Source organism: Prionailurus viverrinus, chromosome C1 (genome assembly GCF_022837055.1).
Source record: "Prionailurus viverrinus isolate Anna chromosome C1, UM_Priviv_1.0, whole genome shotgun sequence".
Lineage (NCBI taxonomy): Eukaryota > Metazoa > Chordata > Mammalia > Carnivora > Felidae > Prionailurus > Prionailurus viverrinus.
The window spans coordinates 112,172,694-112,184,950 of NC_062568.1; the positions used below are offsets into that span (position 1 = coordinate 112,172,694).

Below are 12,257 nucleotides of genomic sequence, written 5' to 3' on the forward strand. Positions count from 1 at the left end.
TGAAGTCGGATGCTTAACCGACTGAGCCACCCAGGTGCCCCTATCCTAATGTATTTTAACAAGTTGACAACAAAATCTTCCCTGCAGTACTCAGCTTCCCCAAGGTGGGATCCAGCCTTTATCCTCTGTGGATCCCAGTACTTTAGACAGTCCCAGGTTAATAGTAGGTGATCAGTAAGTACGGGAAAGAAGGAAGGCAGGACGGGAAGGTGGGAGTTGGGAAAGAATGCCGGTTTCCCAGTTTCTCTAAGTTTTCAGAGTGGGAACTAGTAAACTACAGCCAGGAAAAGAAGGTGATAGATGTGATAACTGTAAGAGGTATCACTATGATGACTCAAGATTGCCTTTTTAGTCCTTTAGTTTTATGGGCATGCAGTTAGCATGCGGTAAATGATTTCTGAGTGAGTAAATACTGTGAATGAAGTAACGGCACCTTTGACTAACAAATTTTACGGTAGCTGGTTTCCCATCTCCTCTACTTCCAAGGTCTCTGCCCGGGCACTAGCTGCCAAACTGGCCCCCACCTCGGAGATGCATGTGATATTAAAGACTCTTCATTTCACCTTTCCTTTGAATTTACTATCTAGTCATTTCCTCACTGACAGTATGCTCTTCAAGTTAGTCACAGTTTGGCTCAATTCCTCCAACACCAGATTACCCAAGACAGTTTCTGGGTCTTCAACATATGAACAGTGTAATAGGTAAAGGATCATTGAGTCCCAGCTGGATCGTCTGTCCAAATGGGAGTATATTTCATCCTATCCGCCCAAGTACCAGGAGATCCTTGGTTAAAAAATGAGACACCTGCATGATCATAAGCTTATACAGTTAAGGGCTGGAAGGACCCTTGAGAATCAGCTGGTTCAACCACTCCCATTTTTTCAAGGTAAAAAGCAGGCTGAGAGGCTAAGGACTTTCCAACGCCACTTTGCTAGTTGTGGCAGAGTCAGAACTGGGTATAAAACCCAGTGTTCTTCTCAGGACACCCACTGCCTGCTGGAACACAAGCTCTTCTCTCTTGCTTCCCAGGGCTTCAAGCCTGCTGATGGAAGTTGCTCTTCTTAGATGCAAAACTGGTATGGACAGATCCTTAAGAAGAGATGCTGGCAAACAGAGAGCTTGATGATAAACAGGGAGATGATGCAAACACAAGAACTGAATCCAGAAATAAATCATATCTTCACAACAGTGTTTACAGAAATTGCACTTTGAATAATTTCCATAGAAATTATTTTACCCGCCACAGGAATGTTGCTCCCTCCCACAGGGATTTGACCAAACAGAAAGAGAAGCAGAATGGAGGAAAAGCAGTAATTTAGATTTATATATAAAACATTAGTTGGAACCTAAGTAATAACCCTCAACTAATCAGAATATTTTATGCATTCTGCTTTTTAGTGGAAAGAGCAAACCACAAGAAAGCGGGCATATATCAGAGATTTTTAAAATGCTTCCAGGGCTTATTTTAGGCTTAAAATTTTTCCCTCCAACTCCCTGCACTATCTTTAAAATATCCCACTGCACACCTCCCTCTTCCTCCTCACATGTGCTCATTTGCTCATTTAATCAATCTGCCAATATTTATTGAGCCCTCCTCTGATGTCCCAAGTACCCTGCTATGTCAGAGGTGAAAACATGGTCTTGCCTTCAAATGTAATGCCTGGTTAGAAAGTTAACCTAATACGCTTTAGATTTTTACCATTGTTTCAGAGTTATATTTCTAGCTTTATAAATGGATAGTGGCTCTGTACTCAATATTTCCATTTGGACTTTCAAGATCCACTGTTCCTATTTTGCAGCTGTTCTGTGCTTCTGGGAAATGGGAAGTGGTGGTGGGGGGTGGGGAGGAGAACTGACATTTATGGACCAGATAAATCATGTTACTTCATCCTGAGGTTCAGCAAATGGGAGGAAGCAAAAGATCAGATCAGAGGATGCGTAGAGAGAGCCAGGGCTGCCCCACCCCCCACACCTCATTCCCCACACCTGCCTAGCTGTGGGTGGACACTGGCTACCTTCCTCTCCTAAAACCACAGCACCTGCTTGAAAACCCTCTACTAGAACTCTTGGGTTAGCAGCTGTTACATAAGTCACTGATTGCCAATTACAAAATAATGACTGTGTTTCTGACAAATAACGAAAGCAATACAGTCGGGAACCCAGTGGGTTGCCCTAACGTAGCTAGAGTGAATGAAAATGGGTTAAGATATTCTTCCTACTTACACTTTGGAAGATATGTGGAAAGCCATTTCCTGCTCACATTTGGGTGAGAAAAGTTGCATATTCCCTTTCTTTCATAAACCTAACCCTTCCAAGACAGAAGGAATAGGGCCCATTTTATTTGGTTGAGTAGCTGCCTGGAGCTGTCTTGGGAAAATTTTGCAGCCCATTCTCAATATCTGTATGTCAGTATCTGCCATGGGCACGTGGTCAGGGGATGTGCTCTGAAATGTGGATCCTGACTATAATACCTATTTCTGTACCTCTAAATGAATCTAATTTGGGACAAAACAGAAACTAGTTCCTAAAATCACAAGAGTTACAATGCATGTCCTCTAGCTCCCCCCATTTTAATTTTTTGTTAATACACTTGACACACGTTATATTAGTTTCAGGTATACAACATAGTGATTCAACTTCTCTATACTATGCTTAACTTCTCTATGCTCACCAGTGTAGCTACCATCTATTACCATGGTACATTATTATAATATCATTGACTATATTCCCCATGCGGTGCCTTTTATTTCCTTGATTTATTTATGCTACAGCTGGAAGCCTGTATCTCCCACTCCCCTTCACCCATTTTGCCCATCCTTCTACCCTTTTCCCCTCTGGTAACCATCAGTTTTACTCTGTATTTATAGGTGTGATTCTGCTTTGTGTTTATTCATTTGTTTTTTAAGATTCCACATGGGGGAGATCACATGATGTTTGTCTTTTCTCAGTCTGACTTATTTCACTTAGCATAATACCCACCCATGTTGTCTCAGATGGCACGGTCTCATCCTTTTTATGGCTGCATAATATTCCTGTGTGTGTGTGTGTGAGACATCTTCTTTATCCATTCACCCATCAAGGGACACTTAGGTTGCCTCCATATCTTGGCTATTGTAATTAATGTTGCAATAAACATAGGGGTGCATATCTTTTTGAATTAGCATTTTCATTTTCTTTGTAGCCCTAGCCCTTTATTCATTTTATAGATATGAAAAAAGAGGCACATGAACGCTAAACGGTTCACTGAGATCAGTAATGGGGCTAGCATCCAGAATTTCTCCAAGATCATGCTCACTTCTACTTATTAAAGACAAAAAGTGAAGACAATCACAGCTGACTCCAACCATCACTGGGTTTCGGAAAAGTCCAACAGACTCTAACTGGTTAAGATGGGATTTGACTGAGACAGTGAGGTTAACACATCCCTTGTTTCAGAGAGATCTTTTCACGTTGTTTTTAGAAAGATCAAAATCTAAGCATTGTGTCTCACTTTAATAGCTCCTAGCATTACACCACGGAGATAGAGTATGCGAAGGGATCAATGGAGTTTGATTATATAGACAAAATAGAAAGGAGCCTATCTGAAAGACACTCCAGGAAGCTTTGTCCAGACCTACTTCTTTTTGTAAAACATAAATTCCAAAGTGGGGAGCCCATTATGAAGTAGCTGGGAGTGATTTAAAAATACAGGGGCGCCTGGGTGGCTCAGTCGGTTGAACGTCCAACTTCAGCTTGGGTCATGATCTCAGTCTGTGAGTTCGAGCACCGCATCGGGCTCTGTGCTGACAGCTCGGAGCCTGGAGCCTGGAGCCTGCTTCGGATTCTGTATCTCCCTCTCTCTCTGCCCCTCCCCTGCTCATGCTCTGTCTCTGTCTCAAAAATAAAAAAAAAAATTTTTAATTAAAAAAAAATAAAAACAGAACAAGTGTGCAGACAACATAAAGATCTTGTCTTCGGGGCCATACCATTTGGAGCAACTATGGCATGCAAAGGGAGACAACAAAGTAAAATGCTCTTTTAAAACTTTAATTTGCTAATTTCTAAGCTCCATTTCTTCCACGGAACATTTTCTCCTAAGACTGAGGGTGAACAATGGAGATAGAGAATATTGAAAGTTGTCTTTTACATTTCCAGAAAATTATTTGCCCCATTCTGGATCCATAGTCAAGGGGGCAAGTCTCTTCTTTGAAGACTTGTACTCTGATGTTGAAACAGCCATTTAGGCTGAAATGAAAACATCTTCAAAATACTTTAGAAAGCATTTGAAAAAAGTTAGAGAGGGAGGGAGCCAAACCATAAGAGACTCTTAAAAACTGAGAATAAACTGAGGGTTGATGGGGGGTGGGAGGGAGGGGAAAGTGGGTGATGGGCATTGAGGAGGGTACCTGTTGGGATGAGCACTGGGTGTTGTATGGATACCAATCTGACAATAAATTTCATTAAAAAAAAAAAAAGAAACAGCCATTTACAAAAAAAGTATAGAGAGAAACTATTAAATATGAACAGGAATCCCCAGGTCTGCACCAGCCCCATATCCTATTCCTGGGATCCCACGCTAAGGACTCTGCAAGCAATGGAGTCATTTGTCTGAAGACTGAGGCATGCAAATCATTCACTTCCTAGCTTTGACTCTCTCCACCCCTCCCACCTTCTCCCACTCCCAAATGTTTTCATTGTTGTGGAGTAGCTAAGTCCTTAAGAAGTTGAATTTGGAAAAAGCTATGGCCTTGGCCCTTAATTTTAAGGAAAAGGTGCTCTGAGAAAAATTGTTTTGCTATTCACATCACTAAGTCTCTCCCTTAATTTTGCTAGATGGCATCTTCTGGGGGGAAAAGTGATAGTAATGCCTCCTTTAAACCTCTAAGTCTCTTTTTCCAAAGACTAGATGGGCCTTCTGACTATGATCCTCATACAAAGATGGTATAATGTACACTTCCCCAAAAGCTACTAGGGAAAAACAGCATCTTTTAATGTTAGGGGAGGAGAGATGAGCGCATCAACCCTTTAAAAATTAGCCGTTGAGTTGCTCTGACTTGGAAGCATAACACAAATATGTGCCGTTAGATGAAACCTTGCCCTTGCATCAGTCCTGCCTCAGCTACTTCAGCTTTACAGTGGTGTCTGTTACTGTAGAGCACTTGTCTATCCTGCACCTAATTGGTTGTGTGATTTTTGTCAAAGTACTTAATATCTTTGGACGACTTTCACCACTATGAAATGAGGGCTAGAACTAGATAATTAAGCCAAAGGTGGGGGAGGGGAAGAAATTATCTCCCTGTCATTATTATGGTTTCCCGCATACTTTGATGACACTCTGATGAAGTGATCTCATTCAAAGGCGGACTCTGCCTCACTTTGATTTAGATCCTCAGAATGAGTCCAGCCTAAGATAGCATGGCTGTACCCCAAATTATGAAGAGGAAGATTTACCTTCACTGTGGAATCTCTTCCTCTATATTTGAAAAACATATTTAATATAAAGGAAAAGCCAGAGGTGAATGGATTGTGCTTTAAGTTTTGAACATAGATGCCATCTAGTCTTTGCAGTCTGCAAAATTCTTCTTTAAGTGAATAAATGTGTAGGGCAACTCTCCATTACCTTGATCAGCATCTAATACCAACCTGACACTTAGAATTAAATTAGAGAGACAAAATTGGATACTTTGAGACTTGAGGGCTGATTATACTACTAGAGCTGAAAGTGGATTTAAACTCTTTCCTTATCCCATTTAAATCTAACTAGATATAAACTCTCCATTACTGAGGAATAAAGGTGTGTCTGCAGAGGTGGAGGTTCCCCTTGATGTTCTTGGACAAGGAAACCTAATCCTTTCTTCTGACACACATGGTTGCAATAGAAAGCGTTCCCCAACTGCCAGTCTGGTTTTAATCTATTGTTTCAAGCAAGATGGGATTTGCAGGGAATGTTAAGGAAAAAGCAAAATTACCAGGACGTACTATAAAAGTGTTGATGAGAAATAAAATTTTAAACAAGTATCCAAAATAGTATGCATGGACAGCTGTAGACACACAGTGTATGCCATAAGCACAGGACTATACAAATTTTTAATTCTAAGTATATTTGAGGTAAGCTTTAAGTACAACATTTAGATCTCATTTTATTAAAGTTATTCGGCTTACCAAATGAGAGCAGTGTGAAATATTGCCAATAAATACAGCGATGCTTCATTTAAACAACACTGTTGGACAATGAAATATTCCATGAAGTGAACTTCTCAGGTAACCAAACTAACCCTGCAGTACACAAACTTTTAAAATGTTAATCACTTTGTACAGAAACATTTCAAAAGTGTATTACACAATTGTTCATTAAACGGGACGGTGAATAACATACCTTTTCCTGAAGACTCAGGATTAACATTTAAAATACTCATTAAAATAGGCTGAATATATTGCACTTCTTAGAAGAGCAGAAGGCTTAGACAATGGTGAGCTCTTTCATGATCCTTTCCCAACGCCAAAGATTTCAGAACGCCACATAAAAAAAGTACAACAGACGAGACTAACTTGCTTTAAATAAATCCAGTGTCTTTTCCGCTATCAGCTGTCCCTCCTGGCTATTAAAAACATACCAACCTCTGACAATTAGTTACATACTTGGTCAAAATAAAATTTAGATATAAAAGATGTGCCTTCTCTGAGCAAGGTAGCACAGATGCACGGGGAAATGTAAGAAACATAAAACACAGTCCTTGCTCAAGGGGCAACCTGGCTGGCTGAGTGACACTCAAGAGTCACCAGTCACCTCTGTGGTGGGAAGCAATTACTTCTAAGTTTGAAAATAACTTGTTTAAAAAATACAGATACGACCCCCCCTTGCTTGCGTGCCCTCTCTCTCAAAGTAAACATTAAAAAAATACAGATATTGAAGTTGTTACACTGTGTTCCCATACACCTTCTTCAATGGGAGTATGCCTTGGAAATATCTCCCGTGGAAATATTATCAGCCACGTGAGTTTTTGTAGAAAAAAGACTAAAAATACTGCTTGAGGAGATAAAGTGGACAAGCCTTGGACAGCTTTCTATTGTAACCCTCATCTTATTGCTAGGCTTTATCGCACAATCCAGAGGGCTGAAGATGTCACAAGTCCAATCTTACGAATTCCTAGGGTCATTTAATCTAATTAATAACGTATCTGTAAAAAACTGTATTTTAATGCTTTGCTGTATATACAAGTACAAAACATTTCTAAAACTGCATGTTTACTTTTTTTAAATGTTTACTTATTGTTAAGAGAGAGAGAGAAAGAGTGAGGAAGGGACAAAGAGAGAGGGGGACAGAGGATCCGAAGTGGACTCTGTGCTGACAGCAAAGAGCCTAATGCAGAGCTCGAACTCACGAACGGCGAGACCATGACCTGTACTGAAGTCAAGAGCTGAACACTTAACTGACTGAGCCACCCAGATGACCCACTACTATATACCTTTATAATGATCAATCATCACTTCCACTGGCAAAGTCTTTCCTGGGGTTGAGTAATACCTCATTTTGGTGGTTTTAATTATGTTATGACTAGTCCTTTTACTTTCCATCATCTGACCGCTTCTATTCCACAGACTACCTGGTGGTCTCAGACTTCCTTACTTTCAACTACTACCTGTTTTGCAGTTTGGACCTCTCTCCTGAGCCCCTGACCTATTGAATAGTCATCACATTTGGAACTACTGCACACACCACAAATTTAAGAGACAAAAGCAAACTTCAACTGATTTGTACAAGAATAAGTCTTGATTTCCTTCGGATTTTTTTTTTTTTTTTTTTTTTTGCTTTTATCCCTCCGATTCCTTCTCTGCTTATTTCTACATTACTCCAATTATGCTTGAATTTCCACCAGTACTTTGTACCACTATTAAGAGATTGTAATGGATGGTTCTAATTCACACATTTTGTTTTAACCTGTTAAGATTTCAGCTGCTTTAAGAGTACAGGCATCCTTATTCATCTCGTACCTCTCCCTATGGAAATGTGGTAATTGTCAATACTTGTTCAATGGATAAACACAAGAAAACACATAAAGGAACTCTGACAAATCTCTTCCTGTTATATTTACACTGATAGGTTCTTTACCATCTGGGAGCTTTTTGAGCGCATTAGCAGAAGCAGGAGCACTGTGTTAATTCTCAAAATTTAACCTAAACACAAACAATTTCTTCTATAAGTATCACCTTCTGAAGCCTTCCCTGGACCAGGCTCAGGCACAACAATCTCAACTACCCCTCTTCCGCAATCTTGAGTGTTTGCTTCATAACACACCAGTGCATCGTTTATTTACCTGCTACCCATCAGGCCGCATAAGACAGATGTCTTTGCACCTTCGGTACCTAGCAGATGGCAGGGTTTAACAAACGTTTGTAGATGGAATGAATTAATGAGGCCACATTAAGTCTCAAAGGACCACTTACTGCGCTCTAACAGGATTGGGAAGGCCCCATTCCGAGAGAAACTTCTTAAAAGATGCCTCTGGATGGCTAGGATCCGAAAGGCAATTTATGGGCTTTCTTCCAGTCTAAAACGCTGCTACTACTGTCCCGGGAAGAAATTCTCCCACCATGAAGCCTACACAAAGACTAAACTCTAGCGGAAACACTAACGCCAAGCCCCACCCCGTTCCTGTCCCCACCTGCTCTGCAAACACCCGAGTCCCGAAAGCAGCGGCACCGCGGCACGCCCGGATACATGCGCGCATGCGCAGCAAGCAAGGCAGCTGGGACTGGCTCGCTGAGCAGACGTCACACAAGCCAAGACGGCTCCGCCCCTCTCAAGATGGCGATGAGCTCAGTACGGAAGGCGCGTGGGTGCTGGAGCTTCATCCGGGCACTTCATAAAGGACCCGAAGCTGCTCACGCTCCCCAGGTAACCAAAGCCGGTCTTTCTCCCGCCAGCTTCCCATCCCGCTAGATCCTTCCCGTCTCCCTTCCCTCTGTTTGCTTCGCTCTTCCTGTTTCCTCTGGAGAGCACCGAGACGGTTCTCTCCTAATATCGACTCGCCTAAGACTGCCCTCCTACTCGGAACGTGGCGACGTTGCAAGGATGTGCGATGACGTCAGGCGCCCTGATGGGAGGAGCGCGCTTCCGCCTGCCCCCTGGGCCTTCGTAGAATGTTGGCCTGCAGCTGTTGCCGGGCAACGAGGAAGCGGAGTCCCGCGTGAAGTCATCACACCCCAGGGCAGGTCTTTCCCAGGCTGCCCGCCTTCTCAAGGTCCCCTCTTTCTATTCTTTCTATTACTGTTTCACCCTCCTTTCCCTAACAGCAAGCCGAGGGGCCAGCGCAGAAATCAGAGAGGAGGTCTTGTGAGGAATTGGGCGATATTTTTAAATCGGAGCAGCCACTTGACGTCCTCCTTCTGGCCGTGCGGCACTTCAGTGTCAAGTGTCGGTGCGTCTTCCTCTCTGGTTCCTCCTCATTCCCCAAGTAGACTTGTATCTTGCAGGCTCTGGGAAGGAATTACAGCACGTTGCCAAAGTGCATCGTCCTGTCCTGCGCCCAGCAGCACTGCTGTTACCATTACTGTGTCGTGCTGAGAGTGTGGATGCGGTTCAACCCACCCCGTCAGTGTCTGTGAATATACGCCGCATATATATACCCCTTTCACTCGTTCAGTTATTTACTTCACTCATTCAGACGTTTACTAAATGTCTTCCAAGTGCAATCTCTCGGTGGTAGGCGCTTTGCTGTACATCTCTTGGGACGTATCTGTGGGGAAGTAGGGAGAAACTTGAGATTCTGTGATGAGATGATTTCTTGGCAGCCTTGTGTATTCGTTGTCATAATGCATAGGTGTGGATTTTGCGTAGTAACTGGTATATTGAAAGAGCATTAGACTTGAAATTAAGAAATCAAAGTCCAAGGGATTTGTCTGCCACTTGCTAGCTGTATGACACAAGACAAATCTCACTGGATTTTTTTTCTTTAGCAAAATGGGTGGAGGAAGGTTGGACCCATTGACACGTTAATGTTCTTCAAAGCTTTGGAAAATCTATGGCTCCACAATTATGAAGCCAAAGTAAAGCAATTAGATAAATTATGAAAACCAAGATTTGAGTAGTCATCCCATAAACTAATGTTCTGTACTTAAGTTTTCTTCATTGATATGGGCCTCACAAGATTCTTTTAAGGATCAAGGATATACTGGAGCAAAACAGCTACTTAAATGTTATTTTAAATTTCAGGCAGCAGTGTTAGGTAAGAATTGATTCATAATTAGGTAAATCCATTAAATACCCCTCTCTTTGAAGTTGGAGGGTTTGATTTTGCAGAACCAGAATAGGCTGATTACTATTTTATAGCTAATAACGTGTTAAAACGTATGATACCAAAGTAACAGCCTTAGACCCAAATTTCCTCTCATTTCAAACCCAAGAAGTGAGGATGTCATGAGAAATAGAAAATCAAAGAGAAAAGGAAAGCAAGCTAGAGCCCACTAATTGCCCAGGGAATTCTAGGGCACTAAATTATCATAAATTCTAAAGAACAAAATTCTTTCTTTTTTTAAAAATGTTTTTATCTAGGGATGCTTGGGTGTCCCAATGGGTTAAGCATCCAATTTTGGCTCAGGTCATGATCTCATGGTTTGTGAGTTTGAGCCCCACATCGGTCTCTGGGCTGACAGCTCAGAGCCTGGAGCCTGCTTCGGGTTCTGTGTCTCCCTCTCTCTCTGCCCCTCCACTGCTCGTGCTCTGTGTCTCCGTGTCTCAAAAATAAGTAAACATTTTAAAAAATTAATAAAAATAAAATGTTTTTATCTATTTTTGAGAGAGAGAGAGAGCATGAACAGGGGAGGGGCAGAGAGAGAGAGAGAGAGGGACAGAGGATCTAAAGCAGGCTCTGTGCTGTCTGCACAGAGCCTGATGCAAGGCTCAAACTCCCAACCATGAGATCATAACCTGAGCTGAAGTCAGACACTTAAGTGACTGAGCCACCCAGGCACCCCAAAGAAAAAATTTCTTAAACTTCTATTATTGTTCTAGTGGAATTAATGAATATGGTTATGTTAAAGTTAATCAACTGCTAAGCTAGATAGTTTCAAAATGTAGAACTTCCAGAACAGATTAGTGTTTACAAACCTTTAATTTATCTTTGAGTACTTTTATTACTTTATGATCTTATTAATTACATTTAATAGGAATTAAATGTGTAAGTGAGAGCATTTCTTTTAAAGTATAAACCTACATGTAACATTTAGTCATTAAATATGATGGCTTAAAAGGCCTGTTGAGAAAAGATACAAAATTGTATTCATAGTATAATTATAATATTGTTTGTAAATAAATAGATAAATACACACACATACACAAAGACTGGAAGGAAACAACCAGTCTTAACTTTTTTGTTTTGCTTTAGTCTTCCTAAATTTGGGTTAAAAATGGCTGAAGTTTTCTTCTTTAAGCATTCTATATTTTTCACATGTTCTAAATTGAAGATATATCACTTTTATACCCATAATAAAGTGTTAAGGCATAAATCTCCATATAAATGCATAGTCGTTAATCTCATCTGTGATATTTTAGATCTCTAAAGACCTAAAGAGATACCTGTCCCACAGTGGTATTATTAAAATGGCCTTAGAAAAGGACTACTAGAAATTTATGGCCACTTTTCCTGTATGTATCTTCTTTTTCTCTTGAAAAGCTTCCTTTGAAGTCAAAGAGATTTTTGTGAACAGATGCAGAAATATGTGAAGGAAGAATTGGATTCTTAAACCAGATGGATTAGACGTTTTTATGATATCTCATAACCTTTGTAGAAAACAGAAATTATTTTGCAACAGTATAGTCTAATAGAAAATGTATTTTTATCATATGGATGATTCTATCAAATCTACGAAATAGCCACATTGCTTGTTATTTGGTTACACAGTTATTCCCTGAGGTGAGAGGCAGAAGTCAGGGTGGTGGGGGGTGGGGGGGGCACATAGCCGATCTTTGTTGGAAACTATGACTGATAAAGTATTGTGATTCCTAGGTTGATTTACTGTTTTCTTAAAAAAGCAAAATCTTGAATAATAAGGTTGACATTGGGAACCTTTAGTTATCTCAAAGGCAGGTTTTTGCCCCTCAAGGCTAGAGGTAGACTCAAGTTTAAAATAAAACATAGAAACCACGAATAACAGTGTTTCAAGCCATGCTCATTGTGAGCTGTCTACAATTTATGTGAAAGAGGTTTATTTTGCCAGGTGTTACCTCACAAAAAACTGTTGAAGTTTGACAAGATGAGAGTAGTCGCAGTCCGAGGAAT

The 12,257-nt window shown here is 40.9% G+C and overlaps 1 protein-coding gene and 1 long non-coding RNA gene across 8 annotated transcripts in view; one reads left to right on the plus strand and one right to left on the minus strand.

Moving 5' to 3' along the window:
- LOC125172365 (uncharacterized) overlaps positions 1-8,602 on the minus strand; it is a 29,157-nt gene extending 20,555 nt beyond the window's left edge. For all 4 annotated transcript variants that reach the window (XR_007154711.1, XR_007154709.1, XR_007154712.1 and 1 more), the window contains exon 1: positions 8,425-8,602. This is a non-coding gene — a long non-coding RNA (uncharacterized LOC125172365). The remainder of the gene's footprint in view (positions 1-8,424) is intronic.
- WARS2 (tryptophanyl tRNA synthetase 2, mitochondrial) overlaps positions 3,409-12,257 on the plus strand; it is a 101,688-nt gene continuing 92,839 nt past the window's right edge. For 2 of the 4 annotated variants that reach the window (XM_047870298.1, XM_047870299.1), the window contains exon 1: positions 8,766-8,875. In XM_047870298.1, the coding sequence (XP_047726254.1) occupies positions 8,786-8,875 (90 nt within the window). In that variant the 5' untranslated portion in view covers positions 8,766-8,785. Of the gene's footprint in view, positions 3,414-8,765; positions 8,876-12,257 lie in introns of those variants that run through there. The other 2 variants (XM_047870302.1, XM_047870300.1) reach the window with 2 other exon arrangements.